This window comes from Cibotium barometz, chromosome 34 (assembly GCF_041138505.1).
Source record: "Cibotium barometz isolate CiBa-2024 chromosome 34, ASM4113850v1, whole genome shotgun sequence".
In the NCBI taxonomy this organism is placed as follows: Eukaryota; Viridiplantae; Streptophyta; class Polypodiopsida; order Cyatheales; family Cibotiaceae; genus Cibotium; species Cibotium barometz.
Genome location: NC_141079.1, coordinates 26,892,402 through 26,913,784, shown reverse-complemented (window position 1 = coordinate 26,913,784; position 21,383 = coordinate 26,892,402). Strand labels below are relative to the sequence as shown.

The following is a 21,383-nucleotide window of genomic DNA, read 5'->3' as shown; positions in this document are numbered from 1 at the left end:
CACGTTTTCTTTCATAAAAGGCATTAAAATGATTTTAAAGGTTTTTAAAACCTTTTAAGTTAAAATCTCTTTGCCCCCTTCACACTTGGGGTTGTCCACACATGGGCTTCCTTTTTCAACTCCAAACTGATGCCATTCACACTGTCCACCATGTCCCCGTGCACACCTGCATACTGTCCAGAGAAAAACACAGGGTCGTGACAGAGGACGTCTCCCAACAGTCAAAAAACGGTCATAAAAGTGACCGTTAGACTGGGCAACGGACAGTTGACTGCCCCCCAATTTTCTTTATGCATCTTTCTATGCATAGAAATCAATTTTAATAAGAATAACTCTTTTATAATAATAAAAAATTTCCTTTATGCATCTTTCTAAGCATAGAAATCAAATTTAATAAGATTAACTCTTTTGTAATAAAAAAATTCCTTTATGCATCTTTCTATGCATAGAAATCAAATTTAATAAGAATAACACTTTTATAATAAAAAAATTTCTTTATGCATCTTTCTATGCATAGAAATCAAATTTAATAATTAATATCAGTGATATCCATGCATATTCATAGGTGAATAAAAAGAAGAAAGTGTAGAAAATACAACCATAAGGCCTCTTGAAGTGGGCGCCAACTTCTAGACAGAGAGGAGAAGAGAGAAATGATAAGATGTCCACCTAAGGTCCAAGCTGAGAATGACACGACAGGTTGCTCCCTTTGAACAAAGGGGATAAGGTCTAGGCGGTGGACATTGAGCTTTGTCCACCTCGGGACATCAGTATGTGCGAACACAAGGCTGGTCATAATTTATAAGTGAGTTTTGGTTGCCCAAAACTTAATAAAGTGTGTACACACTTACTCATAAATTAATGCTAGATCCTAAGGTTCAGCTATGACCAATACTTTTCACCTATCAAATGCCACAAACCATGTCGGCAGACAGTTTCACACGCACGGTTCACCGGCAGGCGTCCCTTTACCGGAAACTACACATTGGTCAAGCAAGCATGAAAACAACATGCAAATTCAATTTGCAAGCAATCACATAAAGATACTATGCAATGCAACATTGGTATGGACAATCTCCGTTCATGAGACTATACCAAAATAGACATGTTCCAGGCAAGTACACAAAGGTGCCAAACCCAATGAAACACCAATCCTCTAGGCATTTCTAGGCATGTACACACAGGCACAAGTCCCAACGGAACGCCAAATCCAGAGTATCACATGACTGGCATCAATCCCCTACATAACAGCCATGGGCGTGTTAGACATCATCTCCTTGTTGCTCGCTTCCTGTTTGGTGTCCGATTTTAGCCTCTAGGGCTGACCATGTTAGCTAGAGGGGCTGGTCACCCCTCATATGTTTTCCCATATTATTCCCCATTTTATGGAGTCTTGGGCTTTTTTACCTAGTTGTGGAGGATCTTTTCCTAGTCAGCTGCCTTCATGTGGGCCTACATATAGCTGGCGTGCCTCCCTCATTCTTCACTGCTTGCTTTGCATTGTTTGCTGCAGTCCCTCACATATGAGGCTTTCTCCCCTCTTGCTCGAGACATGTATTCCTTTGGATGATGATATCGACAGCAGGTTCTCACCTGTGTTTCCTCTCCATCTCTCTCTCTCTCTCTCTCTCTCTCTCTCTCTCTCTCTCTCTCCTATGTTTCCACTGCACATTCTATCATGGTATCAGAGCGCCGCTAATCTAAAGTGTTGGATGCTCCTTCCTCTCCCTCCTGGCTGCGTTTTTCTGCAGATGGACAGATCTGCGTTTTTTTCTCAGAGTTGCTACTGGTCGCATACGTCTTCCAGGCGTCTTCTCCATTGCAGCTATTGGTCATCCTTTACAGGTTTTGAGCCCTGAGATTCACCTGCTTTCTACTCTGTTTTCAGGGCAGCAGCACCTAGAGTGCTGCGTTTTTCTACAGGTGGTTTTTCTACAGCAGTTTTGCAGCAGTTTTCAGATTCATCTTTCCCTGTAGGGCAAGCGGCATGTTCTGTGCAGGGCAGCAGCCACACATGTGCTGCATTTTCTTCTCCTACAGATTTTCTCATGCTGTTTGCTGGCCTGAGGCTTGGTGGTACCATATATCTTCTGTTTTTCCAGATTCAGCCCATTCTACAGCCCCTTTTACGTCTGCGTTTTCAGAATTCCAGCCCTTGTTGCTGCATTTTTTTCTGAACAGATCTTGCTGGTAGCTCTACCTTCATCTGGGCTTCATCTGTTGGACCGGAAGGTACCTTCTCTTCAGCGTTTTTCCCCATAGGAGGTGTGGACACTGGTTGTCCTGAATTTTCAGGTTTGTAGCCCTTGTTTGGCTGTGTTTTCTTCTCCAGTACAAGAATCACTTGTAGAGGGAGTTTTGTTTGGATTGTAGCTTTGGAGGCAGTTTGGTACTTGAGGAGGATACTGAGTTTCTGATTTCAGATAGCGTTTTGCTGATTTTGGAGCATCTGAAACCGATCCCGTCAAGTAGGAATAGACTCCGTTGGACACCCACACGCATAAATAGCACAACTTAAATATCACAATATGAATGGACAACTCAATAACAACTGAAAACTGAAATGAAATGAAATGATGATCAATGCACACCAGCACTGGGGCCGGAACGGGCCGACGCCCCCCCTCAATATGTGATATATTATTGGAAGTATTTAAGTGATACAATGCTCCATGGGTTCAATGAACCAAATGATGTCCATGTACAACTGAGATGAATACAGTTACCAAACAAGAGACTTGAAGTAGACGTTCGAAGGAGAGCAATCCACTTGAAGAAGTCTAATCTCTACGGTCCTGTGCCTTCACTGGAATCCGCAGAGAGCGCCCCACTGGTATTCCAGGACCACGCACAAACAAGCGTTCCCGTACTAACGCCTGGCTCTCCCGATCTCGGCACCCATGGATCGTGGTTCTCCAGAAGCTTGGACTACCCGGCACCGAACGGGTGTTAGCAGCAAAGAGTATCCCTTGTAAGATTTACACCAAAGACCTTTGCTTGAATCTCAATCCACTTACCTTGTAAAATAATGAATATGGCCTTCAGTAGTACTAGGCACCCACGTATGAAAGGAGAAGTCTTTATTATTGCTGTTGCTGCCAGCTTGAGAGATAGGGGATGGAGAGCCAGCAGCTGCCCAATAGTATGGGAAGTAATATTCGCCTGTTGTGAAGCCTGTTTGCAGCCGCCTGCAAGGCAAGGGAGTGAAATCCTGTGTGCAGCCGCCTGCAAGGCAAGAGAGAAAGAAGACTTGCGCAGCCACCTGTGTGCAGCCGCCTGCAAAGCAAGGAGAAAGAAGAACCTGTGCGCAACCGCATGTGCACAGTCATCTCGTTGCAGTCGCCAGCCGGCAAGATGAGAGAGGGTGGCCATGCACAGCCACCTATATGCAAGAGAAGGATCACGCCTGAACGATGGAGGGGGCACACGTCGAACAGCTGGCCGGCCTACCTTATTTGCATGGAGGCGGCCAGTTCCAAAGTTCCCAAGGGGGGGGGGGGGAGGTAGGTGGCCATGCACCCACCCCCACACATGATTAAGGGACGGCTTCCCTCCCCACCATGGCCCATGTGTGGGTGCCCACCCTACCAAGGGCACCAAGAGATATTGGGGAGACTGCCCACTCATTAATGAGTGTGAACCTGCAACCTTATAAAAACAAAGGTTAGAAATAATGCTATAAAATAAACAAATGCAATACACTTACCACCTGTTCACACGCAACAAAACTCGTCAGAAGGCAGAGCAAACTTCACGACTCACTGGCACGCGTCCCCGCTCAGTAAGTGGCACGTCAAACAGGCAAACACAAGAATACAAGTCACGCGAAGACAGTTCCAAGCATGCAAACATGAATGCATGTGCAAACAATATCATGGACATATCTCCCGTTCATGGAACAAGTACTAAACATTCCTGTCGGGCACAATAATGGCACGACAGAAAGTATAAATCTCGGTCTTCCTATGGAGTGACAATCCCATAGGTAAGACACAGATCCAGGCACGAGCCTCCCTATGGAGTAACAGTCCCATAGGCAAGACACGGCACAAATACTGGCTCTTCCATGGCGTGACAATCCCATGGATAGAACACAATCCAGGTCATACACGGGTGGCACCAATCTGGCTCCCGGCCATGTTATGCAAAAAAAATACTGGCCCCTTCACGTGAGACACCAGCCTGGCCTCAAGTGAACAAGACACAAATCTGGAGATGGACCAAATGGTCGGCCAATTGGTGACAGCATCTATACCAGTGTTTTGTTCCTAGCCTACACGGTTTCCTGGTTCCTTCATGTTCCTTGTCTTCTGTTGGCGGTGGAGTGCTACTTTTTGTTGGACAGCAGTGTTTTGGCTGCGTTTTTGCTTCCCACAAGAGTTTTCTATACTCACAGAGGGCCCATCTCCAGCCACTTCACCTGAGGATCAATTTCGGAAGCTGTTTTGTTTCTATGGAGACTTTCTTTTGTGACAAGAGTTTACAGCTTTTGGAGGAAAGTAGTGATCTTTTCAGAGATCTTGAGCAGAGTTTATTTTGTCCAAGCCTGTGTTCTTTGCAGTGTTTGCAAAGAAATGAGGGTGTTTTGCCCTTGAGGTGTGATCCTCTCACATGGATCATTTATTTGTTGGGATCTGATTCTACTTATGGAACAGTCTTATGGAACAGTCTTTTGCTGATACTTGGGATCTGATTCTACTTATGGAACAGTCTTTTGCTATCAGTGATGTTTTTGAGGACTTTGTTACGACTGCAGTTTATATTCCTGCTTCCCTTCCTCATTGTGAGGAGTCTACCTCTGCCTCTCTTTGTGATGCTTCTGCGGATGCCCCTCCCCCTGCTAGTTTTGCAGGTTTGTTGTTTTAGAGGATGATTTATTAGACCCAGTGGAATGCTTTGGATCTGTGGTTGCTAACCGTGCCTGGGGCACAGTGGTACTTCCAGAGTTTTTTGGATTTGGATCAAAATCAGGTTTGTACCAGTCCGACGACCTTTTTTTTCAAAGGGAGATGTGGAGTCCTTTCGTCTGGCGATGCCCACCTTACTGGAGTGTGCTTATGTACAGCATTGGGCAACTCATGGTACGGAGTTTGCGCAAATGGACCCGAGTCTTTACATCTTGCGATGCCGACCTTTTTAGAGGATGCTTTTGTACAGCATTTGGCTACTCTTGGTACAAAGTTGGAGTAGACTGACTCTTTCTTTTGAGGGTTCCAGTGAGGAGCAGTTTGCTTCTCCCAGGATTGATTATCTAGAGGATTTGATCTTGGTTGGTTATGAGGTTTTTCATACCTTCTCCAGGCTGGATACACGACATTCGACTTCGGGGAGTGTTCTTACACTTGGGGTCTGGAACCATTATTTGGAGCAGCATGTCGCAACCTACATGGTTGTTTTCTTCTAGAGGAGCGGTGTACCTAGCAGCTTGTTTTGTTACTTTTGTAGCTGAGTTGCTGAGGAGATTGCTTGTGGAGCTTTCTTGATACCTGTTTCTGCAGTCTTTCATCTTTGATCAAGGATGGTGTCTCTGGCTTCTTGGAGTTCACTCAGCATCCGGTGCTGAGGGGGTGTTAGGCATCATCTCCTTGTTGCTGGCTTCCTGTTTGGTGTCCTATTTTAGCCTCTAGGACTGACCATGTTAGCTAGAGGGGCTGGTCACCCCTCACATATGTTTTCACATATTATTCCCCATTTTATGGAGTCTTGGGCTTTTTTCCCTAGTCGTGGAGGATCTCTTTCCTAGTCGGTTACCTTCATGTGGGCATATATATAGCTGGCTTGCCTCCCTCATTCTTCACTGCTTGCTTAGCATTGTTTGCTGCAATCCCTCGCATATGAGGCTTTCTCCCCTCTTGCTCGGGACATGTATTCCTTTGGATGATGATATTGAGAGCAGGTTCTCACCTGTGTTTTCTCTCCATCTCTCACTCTCTCTCGTGTTTACACTTTCCCTTCTTTCGCTGCACATTCTATCAGGACGCTACTCCAATGTATACACATAATGACAAAGCAAGGGTGGACCATTTGGGTGGCCAAATGGTGACAAAAATGAGAATGAAAATAAAGACAATACTTGAACTTTTCAAGGGACCTAAACAGAGAGATGACACATCAACAAGAAGCAAGTCACGAGGATGCAAGAAGAAGAGAAAATAAGAACACAATGAAAGAACAAAGGTATTAGACAAGAGGAAAGGGGATGGACTTCCTTCCGACAACAAGACGCCAAACACAAGAACGCATGCTAGGAGAGTATTGATGGCACTTAACATGGATTACGAACGTACACATGCATGTGTCAATGATTGTGTGCTATTTAGGGGTGCCAACAAAGATGCAACCCAATGTCCGAAAAGTGGAGTCTCATTACCGAAGTGATTTGCAACCTCAAAAGGTGTTGAGGAATTTTCCTATCATACCCCGCATTCAAGACATGTTCCATGTCATGTGCATCACAGATGCCATGGACATGCTCAGAGCTAGATCCAGAAGAGGCAAGCAGATAAAGATTATGAACCAGTAGAAGATGGACATGGAGCAGAACTTGGAGCACAAGTGGCCAGTTTGGATGTGGAGAAGAACCAGGGTACAGTCGGCTGAGTATAGGGACTGTCGGCTGCACCAGAAAGCATGTCGGCTGACGTCAGGAAGAGGTGGCAGCAGCAGGCGCATCAAGGACAAGAGCACATCCAGTCGGCTGAATTAAAAGGGAATTTTATGAAGCTGTAACTGGCCGACCAGCAGTCGGCCAGTTCATCATTATTCCAAGGGGCTATAAATAGCCCCCTTGCTCAATGTCTTAGGTATTCCACCCACTAGGGGTGTGAGTCAATAGGAGGTCCCATAGGGGACAGAATTTAGGGTTAGGAACCTTTTTATGAAGGCAGCCCATGGCTGCAAAGATCTGTACCTTTTTGTACCATAGTATATACTGAAATTCCAGCACTTCTCACTCTCTCTCTCTACTCTCTCTCTACCTGCGTTTTTGCATCATGGTGCGTTTTTGCATCAGAAGGTCTTCAAGAGTGTTTAGGGCTGAAAGATGACTACCCAGAGCTTCCGCGCGTTACATTGGTATCAGAGCATCAGGCTCAGCAAAGCTAAACATTGATTCAGTCCCAGATGATGGTGTACAGGTCCAAGGTACAGGAAAGTACACGGATTCGAAGCCCAGATGATGGTGTACAGGTCCAAGGTACAGGAAAGTACACGGGAACACAGATCGGGAAGAACTCCCAGGAGGTTTGTTGGTGGTGTTCCACAGTGCCAGATGGGGATGGCAGTTCCGTGAGCCAGATGGGTTCTAAGGGAACGGTCCCAAGGGAGGTTGATCCTCCAAGGGTGATGTGAGAGTGCCAGACTCAGTTCCAGGAACGAAGACCAAGACGGTGTTCAGAGTCAGGGCAGGAACGGATTGTGGACTAGAGGAAGACCAGATGCATAGATCTTCATCAGAGACAGAGTGGTTTGGAGAACAGATCGGATTTTCAGAGAAAAAGTTTGCCAGGAATGGATGATGACAGAGGGACTTCGGAACAGGATTGGGATGATGACAGTCATCCAAGAGCAGGTTGGATTCCCGTCATCAAGTTTAGCAGAGGGGGATGTCATGTGCATCACAGATGCCATGGACATGCTCAGAGCTAGATCCAGAAGAGGCAAGCAGATAAAGATTATGAACCAGTAGAAGATGGACATGGAGCAGAACTTGGAGCACAAGTGGCCAGTTTGGATGTGGAGAAGAACCAGGGTACAGTCGGCTGAGTATAGGGACTGTCGGCTGCACCAGAAAGCATGTCGGCTGACGTCAGGAAGAGGTGGCAGCAGCAGGCGCATCAAGGACAAGAGCACATCCAGTCGGCTGAATTAAAAGGGAATTTTATGAAGCTGTAACTGGCCGACCAGCAGTCGGCCAGTTCATCATTATTCCAAGGGGCTATAAATAGCCCCCTTGCTCAATGTCTTAGGTATTCCACCCACTAGGGGTGTGAGTCAATAGGAGGTCCCATAGGGGACAGAATTTAGGGTTAGGAACCTTTTTATGAAGGCAGCCCATGGCTGCAAAGATCTGTACCTTTTTGTACCATAGTATATACTGAAATTCCAGCACTTCTCACTCTCTCTCTCTACTCTCTCTCTACCTGCGTTTTTGCATCATGGTGCGTTTTTGCATCAGAAGGTCTTCAAGAGTGTTTAGGGCTGAAAGATGACTACCCAGAGCTTCCGCGCGTTACATTCCAGTATAAGTCTATTGCCAAACTCTCATTGATCTTCATTAAGTGTTAATCTCTCTCTCTCTCTCTCTCTCTCTCTCTCTCTCTCTCTCTCTCTCTCTCTCTCTCTACCGCCTCGATGGTAGAGAGAGCTATCCGCCGGTTACAGCATGGGAGATCGGCTGACCACACAGGTATACAGAGTGAGCATCTTATTTATGCAGCTGACACACTGGCACCCTTTGTTGCTCACCTCTTTAATAGGGCACTAGTGGAGGGCTTACCAGCTAAGTGGACTATGCACACCATCGTGCCTCTCCACAAAGCGGGAGACATGATAGACCCCAGCAACTACAGGACTATCATGATTGGTCATACATTGGCCAAACTTTATGGCGAGTGCTCGAGGCAGAGTTGAGCTCTTATGCAGAGGAGGAGGGACTGCGAGCACTTGGGCAGGCTGGATTCCGACAAACTTTCTTCACTATTGACCATATATTCACTTTGAGATGTCTGATTGATCAAGCTACGGCGCGAGAGAGGAGATTATATTGCTGCTTTGTGGATTTCCACAAAGCATTTGACACGGTGCCACGGGAGAGACTCTTCCAGCGTCTCCAGTCATTGGGGATCCCATCAGAGATGGTCTGGGGCATCTATGCTTTATATGAGCAGGTCCTCGGACGCATACGATGCCCCGGGGGGCTATCTGATGTTATTGCTAGCACCATAGGTGTGAAGCAAGGATGCCCACTCTCTCCTACACTATTTGGGCTATACACTGATGAGGTTGCTGACTTCATTGTTCACGGTGGTGGGGACGGGGTAGACATCTCAGGTACTACAGTCCACATTATGTTATATGCAGATGATATTATTTTGGTCTCTGAGTCGCAGATGGGACTACAGCATCATCTCCATGCACTCGATGACTTCTGCACACAGAGGGGACTTACAATGAACCTTGGGAAAACCTGATTTGCAAAGAATGCAACAACCCAGCCTGTCTAAAGCGTTCAGCTTTATTTGCTTGACAAACTTGACACTTGAGAACATAATCTTCTACATACCCTTTCATCTTTGGCCAATAAAAAGGGTGTTTCACTAACGATAGCGTCCTGTGTACCCCAGGATGTCCAGCAGAAGGGGCGTCGTGACACTCCTTAAGAATCTTGGACCTAATGTCCGGGATCTGTGGTACACAAATTTTGTCATTAAGGAATAGTAAACCATTCTGAATCATCCACTAGCCGCGTGCAGCCTGAACAGTAGACTGCTAAGTCATTGAGTCTTGGTCAATCAATGAGCTCCCGTCCTGGATCTTCTGCCAAAATGGACCAAAATAACTATCAATCCTGCAAAGCCCTCTCAATGACTGAAATAAGTCAGTAGAAATCTCAGTGAACGACAAAGTATTCACCTCTCTAATTCGACTAAGCGCATCTGCAACACTGTTCATGGACCCTTTTCGATAACGAATCTCAAAATCAAAATCTTGCATTAACTCAGCCCAACGAGCTTTCCTTCCTCCAAATCATCCGCATCACACACATACTTGATTGACTGATGATCAGTCAATACCACAAACTTGGAGCCATATAAATAATGTCTCCAAACCTTAAGAGCATGAATCACAGCATAAAGCTCTTTCTCAAGGGTTGGCCAACGAGATTGAGTGTCGTCTAGCTTTTTACTTTCAAAAGCAACAGGTCTACCATCTTGAAATAGAGCAGCCCCGATGGCATAGTCACTGGCATCACTTTCAAGAACATAAGGCCGACTAGGATCAGGTAATGCTAAGATAGATGCTTCCTTGACTTTACCTTTCAAAAGTCTGAAGGCCATATCCAAATCGTTATTCCAAGTGATAGGCTGATTTGACTTACGTCCACGACCTTTCAACAAGTCGGTCATCGGTAGTGTGAGCTGAGAGTACTCCCACACAAATTTCCAAAGAAAAACAACAAAACCAAGAAAAGAACGAAGTTGTTTCACTGTTCGCGGTATAGGCCAATCCAGAACCTTCTGAACTCGATCATAGTCAATGCTCAATCCATCTCTAGTGATCTTGTGTCCCAAGTAAATGATTTCTGTCATAAAAAACTCACATTTACTTAATTTAGCATATAGTCGATTCTGTCTTAAAATAGATAAGACAATCGTGAGGTGTCTAACATGATCCTCAAGAGTACGACTATATATCAAAATGTCATCCAGGAACACCACCACAAATTTCCCAAAATATTCACGAAAAAGATCGTTCATCATTTGCTGGAAAGTGGTTGGAGCATTGGTTAACCCAAAAGGTAATACGAGAAACTCGTAATGGCCATACCTAGTTCGAAAGGCGGTTCTTTCGACATGCCTTTCATGAATACGTATCTAATGCCAAGTACGTAAATCCATCTTCGTGAAATATTTCGCTGCTGCTAACCGGTCAATCAGGTCATCTGATCTAGGGAGAGAATAACGGTTCTTAATTGTCAGCTTGTTCAATCTCTTGTAATCTATACACATTCTCCAGGTGTTGTCCTTCTTTCTCCTAAGCAACACAGTGCACCCCAAGGTGATTTACTTGGACGGATCTGGCCCATCCTCAAATAATCTTCGAGTTGTTTTGCCAACTCATCTTTCTCAGCTTGGCTCATCCTGTAAGGTGGAATACTGACAGGATGAGCACCAGGGATCAAGTCAATACGATGATCTACTGCCCTTTCAGGTGGTAAACCCGATGGCAGTTCCTTAGGAAATACATCTTGAAACAAATCAAGTATCTTCTGTAATTCTTTACTTTCAACCACACTTAATTCATTGACATCCATGGAAGGTACGAGAAATGAAGAAAGTGGAATCAATACACAATGGAAAGCGGTATACAAAGAAGAATCCATTATATTTTCAAAATCAACTGTTTTTACAAGAGGTCCCTGAGAGGGATGTATACAATCACCTGAAATACTATACTGGGTGTTCCTATACTGAAAAGAAAAAATATGACTAGACCAATCTATCTGGACTTGAAGAGTCTTAAACCACTCAATCCCTAATAACAAGTCTACATTTTCTAGGTGCATAACATAGCATTCCAGAGTATCTTTGTAGTCCTGAATCTGGATTGGTAGTATCTCCACCTTTCGATCCCATACTTGCCTTCCCGCAGGTAGACGTACCTCATAGGTATGATCGCTGGGTGTAGTATCAAGACTCAATTTCTGCAAAAGTTTGTAGTTAACAAAATTGTGTGAGCTGCCAGGGTCTAGAAGAATGTGGATTCTATGGCCATTCACTTTTCCATAAACTCCGAGAAGATCATGCAAGCCAAAAACTTTAGAGTTGAACAAACAATCAGAACATGAACTAGGGCGAGAAAGTACAGTAACTGACGTACCTGTCAAAGACAACTGGTTAGCTGCCTTTGGCTTGGGTCCTGCGTTGGTCTTTGCACCCTTTTGCTTCGAGCACTCGTTACGCATGTGTCCTTTTTCTTCGCAGATAAAACAACGTCCCTCCTTCTTGAGCTTTAAAACCTTAAGTAGTCGTTTCTTCTTCGCTGGTGTCGAACTTGAATTCTTCGAAGGTTGGTCCGAAAACTTTCCTTCAATCGTGTTAGCCATAGGTGCGGAGAACTTTCTTTTATGCTTGTTCCCCTGCTCGGTAGCGGGTTTAGACTTGGAAGAGACCATTGTATCGTCATAGATACGAGCTGAATGAATAGCCTCGTCCAATGTTTTGCATTTGTTATTTTTAACCTGTAAACGGTATGAGTCTGGTAAACCAGCTACGAAGAACCCCAAAAGAGTAATGGGATCCATCTTTGTAGCTTTCATCTACAAGTCCCTAAACTTCTGGAGGTAGACCTCATAAGTGAGGTGCTGCGAGGTCATGGTCAAAGCGGTAAACCGGGCAACAACATCATAATCATCCTCTTTCTTGAGGAATTCCTTCTTGAAGACGTCTTCAAATTGTGCCCAAGTTGTTGGCTTAGGGTTGAGTTCCTTCCACCAAAGCAAAGCTTTGCCTAAGAGGAAACCTGCTGCTAACCGATCTTTTTTCCATCATCATATGGATGAAACTGAAAATGGACCTGCCACTTATGTAGCCAAGTGTCCACGATCTCCTTGGTACGCTGCTTTTGCTCACCCCCGAACTGTTCCGGAGTAATGTTGGGGCCTAAAGCATAGGCCAAGGTATCCATACCCGAGAGAGTAGATAGGGTAGTGGTCAAGAGAGAGATGGAGTTTTGCAAAGCTTGCATCTAGGCGGCGATTTGTGCCTGACGTTCCGAAGAGAAGAAGCTTCGAGAGCTACTTTGAACTCTTGGAAATCAGATTTTGACACATAATCGTCAAAAAGATCAGCATTGGTATCTTCCGTAGCCGGCAAAGCCTTTGCGTTCGTCGACAAGGGGCTCCAACTCTGATTCTTGGGTCGACATCTTGAAGAGGGCAAGTGGAGAGAAATTTCGATCTTTGCACAATAAAAGTGCGAGGAAACTTGAGAGCTTGAGAGCTTGAAAACTTGAGAGATGTGTGGCAAGAAGCCCACTTAAGGGGTTTATATAACCTTCCCCAAAAGCAACTTGAGCTTTTGCTTTTGTGTTTACGAAAGCACCCAAATCGGCGAATGCTTTTTCTAATTCCCCCCCCCTTGGAATTAGCACGCTTGCCTGCTGCTCTCGTCACCTACGCTACTGCCGTCACCGACCGAGCTACAGGCGCTTTCGTGTCTGCCGGTGCCGCCTACGCTCAGATATGCATGGCTGCCTGCTGCCGTCGCACCGTGGTGCTTTCGCTTCTGCCTGCGCCTGCACCGGCCTCGCGTAGGCCTGGCCACAAGATGGCGAAGGCCTGGGCACCTGCCAGCCTGGCCCCTACGTAGGCCTGGGCGCCTGCCCGCGTAGGCCTAGCCAACTGCCTACATAGACCTAGCCGACTTCATGCATAGGCCTGGCCGACTTCAACAGCTTGTAGTCCACGACCAGCACACAACTGCCAACAATCCCATCTGCGCATCTCTCGCTCGCTCTCCCTCTCGCGTTCAACCAAAAGCAAACGTGCTTTTTTTTTCTGTTTTCTCACACGACTTGTTCATGCGACTGCACAAGAATCTTCAGCCGCCTTCTTGCAAAGCAAACAACCCTACCATCTACCTACACCGTCATCACGGGTTTCTTTGATGAAAAAGCACATACTATCTGAAAAAACAGCAATATGCATAAATAAAACAGCAAGCTTCTTGAACACATACCTTTCTTCGACCTCATCTTCTCTACCTACCGACTTGCTCATTCACGAGGCACGCTCTGATACCACTGTCAAATCCCCACTGGATCTCCTCGTAGAACGCTCCTGGTTCGAGACTCGAAACCTGCAAACAAACAAATAAACAAGAAGGGGGTGCAGGCCTGACTCACCTCCCAACCATGACAGCCGTGGGCAAGCCCACAATCTTGGCTGTCCCCACCGAGCCACGAGCTGAGCTAACTAGGTTGACATACCAACCAATCTCTACCTCACGACGTCCCATACCGCCACGAAGCTACTCTCGTGGGCCTCGAGATTGCTGCCAGCCTTGGCTGCATAAAGCAGGTGCACGTCTGCACTAGATCCAGGCTCCAGACCATAGAGCTCTCACAAATCACGCGAGACTCTATATCACTAATGACTAACCTTGGCCACCCTTTTATAGGCTCTTGGCCGGTCATCAAGCGTCCACACTTGGGCGCCCGCCCGTTAGTCTATCCCTAACTCAGCCTGCCTAGCTCCAAGCTTCCCCAAACCTCGAAGCTAGTCTTGCGTGCGTGTAGCACACGGTAGATACACACTGCACATGACAGATAGACTCACACGAGGGTATGTAGCTCTGGCCATGCTAGAGAGACAATGTCACCAGGCACACTTCCAGGAGCCCCGCACGAAGGGGTGGTTGTTTGACACACTAGTCACCCCTGCTTTTATGTATGCTGCAACAGTATGGGCACCTGGGCTCGCCACCTCCACATGGTCTCAGATAGAGAGGCCTCAGATTCTCATGCTCTCACGGATGATCCGCAGCAAACCCTCTCCCACATGACATTGTCCGAGCGGAGTTTGTTGCACCTCCTATGCTAGTAGAGGCTCTCTTCCAAACGATCTGCTTCATACAAAGGATCAGAGATATGACATCAGATCGACTCACATAGAGCTTTTGAGACATCCAGGCAGCTCACAGAGAGTGGAGATAGGAGATCATGGTTTTCACAGATGATACAGTGGCTCACTCAGCATGGTCTCAGCATAGGTCACCTGCCACCTTTCCAATATGATATACATGCACCACACATCCAGCTCTCTCACAGTGAGAGGAACAGAGTCCTCCGGCAGGATTTGTTGCAGCGATACACTCAGGAGACTTGGATTACACCCAATCAGCCTCTACCGCCGAAGATGCTATACTACAAAGATCAGTTTATGCGTATCTCAACGGATGGATTCACTCAACGACCCGGATATATGGATGTGTACATGCCTCACAATGCCCGAGTGGCGATTGGCCAGCTCACAGTGTCATCACACCAGCTTGAGATTGAGGCAAGTAGGGCAGCACGGATCCCCAGAGCAAAGAGGATATGCAGACTATGCCAAGAGGAGGTTGAGAGTGAGGAGCATTATGTATGCAGATGCAGAGCATATAGTGTCATTAGAGAGAGATACACCATCTTCAGTGGACATCCCTCACTCCGCCACATCATGGAGTCCACAGACCAGCGCAGATTTGGTCAGTTCTTGCTAGAGACACAGCGCCAGAGAGAGACTGCTACGGACTCATACCACAGGGAGAGGTGGGCGACAACTCCAGCTCACTGATTTCTTCCAGAGATCTATCCCAGTGCCTACCCTGCCACAGGAGGGGGTTACACTTCAGCACGCTGCGGACCTCCGAGCCAGACGGAGACCGAGAGCACCAGGCTACCAAACTCCCAGACTACATTAGAGGGAGATCACAGAGATACGGGCTCGACATCAACACCATATCCAGGAGCGGCTCACTCACTTACACACACCCGGAAATCATGCTCCAAGCTATTTTTGCCTCGCCATCGCCTATGTATCACATATTACACCCCCATTATGGTACTGGTTGGAGCTAGACAGATCTACATTGCATTCTTGTATACCCTACGCATATAGGTTGCATACTGAGCCTCTCGCAGTAGTGCTCCATCCATCACACCCCCCCACTAGCTCAGTACTTTCATAGTTTATTTCAAGTTCGTTTTGTCCTTTTTTTCTGGACATCCAGAGGACATCGACAGTTGTACATTGATTTGTCTCAGAGATCGAGTTCAGCCTCTAGTAGACGTTAATACAGCTCTCTCTCTCTCTCTCTCTCTCTCTCTCTCTCTCTCTCTCTCTCTCTCTCTCTCTCTCTCTCTCTCTCTCTCCGGCGGGCATTAACCCTAACATATGTGTGGGCTGGTTATAGGCTGGGCCATGGTGATGCTTGTGGACCTGCTTCTTCCCTGCCTCAGCCTGCTAGTGCCCTAAATCTACCCTAAGACTACTGCCTTATCAAGGATTAGCTATGAGATTAGCCATGTCCATGTGTGTGCGCCCGCTTTGATCCGAGTGCCCTCGACCTCTAGCACTGAAGGGGTGACTAGAGAGCAAGCTCGACTTATATCGAGAGCCAGACGCCCCCGACCACGAAGCGGCAACCTTCTACCCACCAACTACATATCCACAACCTCCTTAGACGACATAAAGAGGTTTGAACTTCCAAACCGTAGATAATATGTGCCCTTCCCTCCCCCCCCCCCCCCCCCCCAAAAAAAAACACCAAACACTCCAGTCAGGGCAGTAGGAAGTTTTATAAGCACCAAAACTTCAGGCCAGCAAGACATAATGATTCCCCATAGGCAGACTGAGGTGAAGAGCCAACCAGAGAAATTGACTAGATTGTTTTCTAGCCTCACATGAAACACCTTGGATACTTGACCAAACATGGCCTTTTATTGGAGGTGCCTTAACTGCAAAAAAGGTGACTAATCCACCCACATATCCCCCCTACAAAGAAAAGGAGGAAGCGCCAGGGGGTGGGGGGGCTGCAGGGGGATTTGAAAATCAACAAAGAGAGCAAGGCATGACATGACTGTGAAAGAAGCTTCACTGCAGCGGTGTGAAAACACAAACGTGTAAACCAGCATGCTGTAATTGTATCAAGCCCAGAGCACTTAACAATGACTATCCAACTGGACACTCAACAAAGAATGCTTGAAAGAAGAGGACCTTGATTAAATTACAGTCGAGCACACCCTGTCTTGGGTGACCAACACCACCTTACACATATCTTAACAAGGAAGTGGGAAATAACGCTTACGATGTGTGAAATGTGTTGATTCCATATGGGGATTGGATTTTAATGTGTATTATTTGGAGTGTGCTAGTGACCACCCCACCTTGTAAGGGCTATGCCCGCGCAAACTGGTAGCCTTAACTGCAAAACCTCTCACAACACAAAGCACCAAGGGCCAAGAAGTCCCCCCCCCCTCTTCCAACACACACACACACACACACACACACAAAAGTGCATGGATTACAACAATTACACTCGAAGCGAAATGAGCACAATCACCTGCTTGACAGATATAGGAAACGTCAACTTTCCAGACCGTTCGGGTGTCTTGACAATGTCTTTGGTAATATCCCTCCAAGCTCTGCATACCGAAGCACAGGCAACAACATCCTTCCTTGAAGGCCAGGTGCTTTCACTCTCTTCAATTCTTTGGATGATGTCCCTTAGCAGCTCCGGGGGCATACTGGCCCAGCAGCTCTGCTGCTGGATGTGCACAGCGTCAGCTTTGTTGTATGCTCTCTCATCATATATTGCACTGTGTGACCAAGTCCTTTGAAACTGGGATGCCCTTGCATCGAGGCTTCTTCTTGATATGCTTCCAAACCCACCTTTCACATCTTGAAACTCACGGATTAACCCTTTCATAGGCATCTGAACCAGTGATAATGCTGCACCGAATGCAATGCCCAAACAGAAAGTGACCCTAAATCTGATGCCAAGAAGACAATGGAATACATTAATGTGAAGAAAGTCTCAGTCAATTTTCACAAAACGCAGAAAACCTCAGAATAGTTGAACACTTAAAAACTCTAAGTTGTACAGTTGCAGAATCTTACCTCTTTGTGAAGCCTCTCACCTTCAGCCATTGATGTATAGAGAGGTCTGCAGTGACGGATGATGCAGCTAAAGCGGCATTACCTGAGCATCTGAAAACTGTCTTCTTTTGTACAATAAAGAATCCGCTGAAAACTTAAATGCAGGACTGCAACAAGAAAGCTAGAGAGGAGAAAAAAATGCTGATCGGAGCTCGAGAAATGAAGAAAACCCACAGACAAGAGCAGCAACGTGGCCTTCGTTTCGTAAAGAAATTGGGCCTTTTGCCCCTCGACTTTTAGAGAAAGGGCCGGTACTGCTGAAAGGGCAGCCATTTCTCTGCAAAAAGCTTCACAGGAGGGACCATTTCAGAAGGCGAATGGGCTTTTTCGTGCAGACCCATATCAGATCTGCTGCTAACGAGGAAGATCCAACAACCAGATCGGAAAGAGAAGGGGTTGGGCGGATGTGGGTTGCCGGGTCAGAGAGAGAGAGAAGAGAGAGAACGCCAGTGTCACTTTTCTGGACTTTAATCTTATCTCACTTCCAGTTAATCTCTGCCTCGAGATCCGCTGGAACGTTTACCAGCTTCTTGCTCATTCTTTTCAAGACAAGATGACCATGCAGGTAAATTCACTCAAAGGACTTCAAATTTTGCTTCATGGATCATGGATGGATGTGTCTCGCACCTCAAAGCTTGTACACATAAGCCCCCCGAGGTTGCTTTTCGACAGCGTCGTGCCCATTTTTTAAAAAAATTTGTTCGTAAACACAGCCAGTTATTTTAAGTGACCGTCAAAAAATAAGATAACTTTTGAAAAAAAACAGGCATTGTTTCTACCAAACTTGTCATTTTGAAAGGTGACCCAGCTCGTCAAAAATCATCCTTGATCCCCTCTCAAGGGGGATTTGCCATCGGTTCTAACTAACTAATTCAAACTCTCATGATAAATGAGAGTGCAATGCATCATGACAAAAGGAAAAGTGCTTGCAGGCCTATTCTTAAAAGCCCCATGAGCCTACACTTGAAAATTGCACTTGGTGTTGAAGTGGGACAATCGAAGAACTTAAAAATCAAATCGATTGCCAACTAACTACAACGTTCGGCATGTGATCGCGCTATCAAAAGTTAAGGCAATTGCAACGAGTTCTAAATTTGTGCTCACCACACAATCTCAGCAAGGGGTGTGCTACCACACTAAATGTGTGTATATTTTCCTTAATTCTTTTTGTTTTACTGATAATTTGTTGATGTGCATATACAAACCAATGTGTATCAATGAGTGTCTACATGTATGTATTGCTAACATGGCAATAAAACATAGATACAAATTTCTTGTGTGTGTGTGTGGGGGGGGGGGGGAGTGCGTGTGTGAGAGCATATCCTGATACATAGTTCTACACCCACTATTGGGCACTGATGACGTTAGTGGGGATGTCATAGTATCTAGTCCATACTATGTATAATGGAGTTGATAGTTATATAGTCTTGTGGGTTGACTACCATGAGTATATAACATGCACGTTCCTAAAAGGTGAATTTGGGCATGTTCCTGGATTCATCTAGGTATATAATTCAGCCGTATTAGTGGACATGCAAATTTCACATTGTGAAGTTTTCGTCCTAGTTGCGCCAATTGATATTGTGCTTGTTCTTTCTATCTTTAGCGGTGCATTTGCCTTATCAACTACTTATTTGCTACTTCCCTTAGTGTTAGGCTTCATTATGGTTGAGTCTGTCCTGCATCTCCGAAGGTTTGACAGAAACTCAGTACAAAGGGCTTTGTGTGAATATATGCTCTTTTGTGTGTATGTGTGTGTGTGTGTGTGTGTGTGTGTGTGTGTGTGTGTGTGTGTGTGTGAGAGAGAGAGAGAGAGAGAGAAAGAGAGAGCATATCTTGATACAGAGTTCTACACCCACTATTGGGCACTAATGACATTAGTGGGGGTGTCATAATATCTAGTCCATACTATGCATAATGGAGTTGATAGTTATATAGTCTTGTGGGTTGACTACCATGAGTATATAACATGCACATTCCTAAAAGATGAATTTGGGCATATTCCTCGATTCATCTAGGTATATATATATATTTCATGCTCTACCAACTTCTTTCCTTAGACTATGTGAGGTCATTTTATTGTACATTTGATTTCTTTTCCTCCTCGCATACCTCGACAAACAAGGTGACAACCTTGATTACCATAACACTAAGAATGTCCTTGCACCCATTTGGATTCTAGGCTATTTGCTCCTTCAAGTAGGCATGCTTGAAGATATGGGTTGTTTGAATTATCCTTAGGATTCTTTCATGTGAGAAATTTGAATAATATAAATCAAGATTTATCCTAATGATTAGATATTCAACATAAAAAGTGAAGCAAGTATATTAGTTAGGACATCTGCTTGGTAAACACAACATATCACTTACAAGAGTCGTGAGAAGTTAGGTGTGGTAGTTCTTGGGAGGAGTATTGAATCCTTCTAGTTTTTCATAATCAATACTATAATGCTAGCTTTTGGCTCCATTATTATATATATGTAGATATTTTATAAGGGTAGGTCCCTAGCAAAATGTTGTTACTCTTCTACTCATGAGAGTATGTTGTATGGCTTTCCCAACTCTTGGTGTAATGGTTGGAGGATCCTTTTTTTCCCCAACTAGCCTTAGGCCCAAGATCCTCCCATACTTGCAGAGGCACCCACCCATACACTCATAGAGGCACCCACCTGTAGCACTAGTCAAGCACCTTTACCACTTGGGCTGTCACCTCATTGTTGGTGGTTGGAGGATCGTTTTGTTATGTGGACAGATTTATTTCTAATATATATAATTATTTTCACCCAGCAAAAAAATAAATAAAATCAAAGTTTGTTCATAAAAAATCCATTCTTGATACTACCCATATATATTCTTCATTCAGAACCTAATTTAGATAGATATGCCTCCTCCAAATTTTATGTTTTTTAAAGGCACGACTTGATCCACACTAATACCTTCTTTCTTCTAGAAAAACCTAGCAAAATGTGGTTCTCTAAATAAATAATTGTTATTAGTGTGATGAAAGGGGCATTTGATTCCCTCGGTTGCTATCTCACTCCTATGATATATAGGTTTTTTTTTTATGCAAACTCTAAAAGCTGCCTTTCATGACATTCTAGCTATATTTTTATAATTTTTTTTTTCATACCAAGCTAGACATACTATATTTATAGGACCTTGAGTATATGCATGCCCCGCAAGATGTAAAGAAGAGGTAGACATTAGAGCTACATTCCAACCTTCTCTCTTCTCTATATTATCTTAAGGAAGAGTTTCACAAAGCTACCACGTGGCAAGAATTTAGAGGTTCGGGAAGGGGAGGAGGAGGTTTGGTAGAATTTTAATTTAGAGTCTCAAAAGACGTGCGAAGCATGGGTTGCCCACTAGTTTTTATTATGGACAAAGATTGAATGCTAACCTTTAAGTATTGATACATCAATTTTCATAAACTAAAATTCTTGCATTTCATACGCACCGATCTTAATGAACTAAAATTCATGCAATTTAATCCTCCCTCCTTGTGCCTTATCTACACCCTATAGTGCTTGTGTCCTCTTGTGTCAACTACCTTCTTTTTGTTTGGCTTGATGATTTTGAACTGTTGGTGCTCTTTCATAGACCAAACCTTATTGGTGCCCTTTCATGAACCTTTAATGCTGGTGCTCTTTCATGGACCAAACCATTATTTTTAGTTGTTGGTGCTTTTTCATGGGCCAAACCTTTAGAAAAAGAAAAACAAGCAAACAAACAAGGATAAGAACCACATGCACACCTACACTTCGATGCCTCTCATGAATGGACCGTTTTGATGCCTCTCATGAAGAGAGCATAAAATATATTATAGAAAGCTATTAGTTCACATAAATTTAGGTTTTTTAAAAAAATTAAGGTTTTCATAAAATCAAATTCCTTGTATTGTCTCTAATTTTGTTCTCACATTACTGCAAAATCCCTCCAAATCATTTTTAAAGCCATTTTT

The 21,383-nt window shown here is 44.9% G+C and overlaps 1 protein-coding gene across 2 annotated transcripts in view; it reads right to left on the bottom strand.

The window, feature by feature from the left end:
- The window catches only part of LOC147618847 (tubby-like F-box protein 6), a 53,692-nt gene extending 35,699 nt beyond the window's left edge, over positions 1-17,993 (bottom strand). The window contains exons 1-2 of one of the 2 annotated variants that reach the window (XM_086773929.1): positions 17,384-17,993; positions 16,827-17,256 (exon numbers count right to left, since the gene is read on the bottom strand). In XM_086773929.1, the coding sequence (XP_086630055.1) occupies positions 16,827-17,198 (372 nt within the window). In that variant the 5' untranslated portion in view covers positions 17,199-17,256; positions 17,384-17,993. The remainder of the gene's footprint in view (positions 1-16,826; positions 17,257-17,383) is intronic. The other variant, XM_086773928.1, reaches the window with a different exon arrangement.
- Between the last annotated feature and the right edge of the window lie 3,390 nt (positions 17,994-21,383).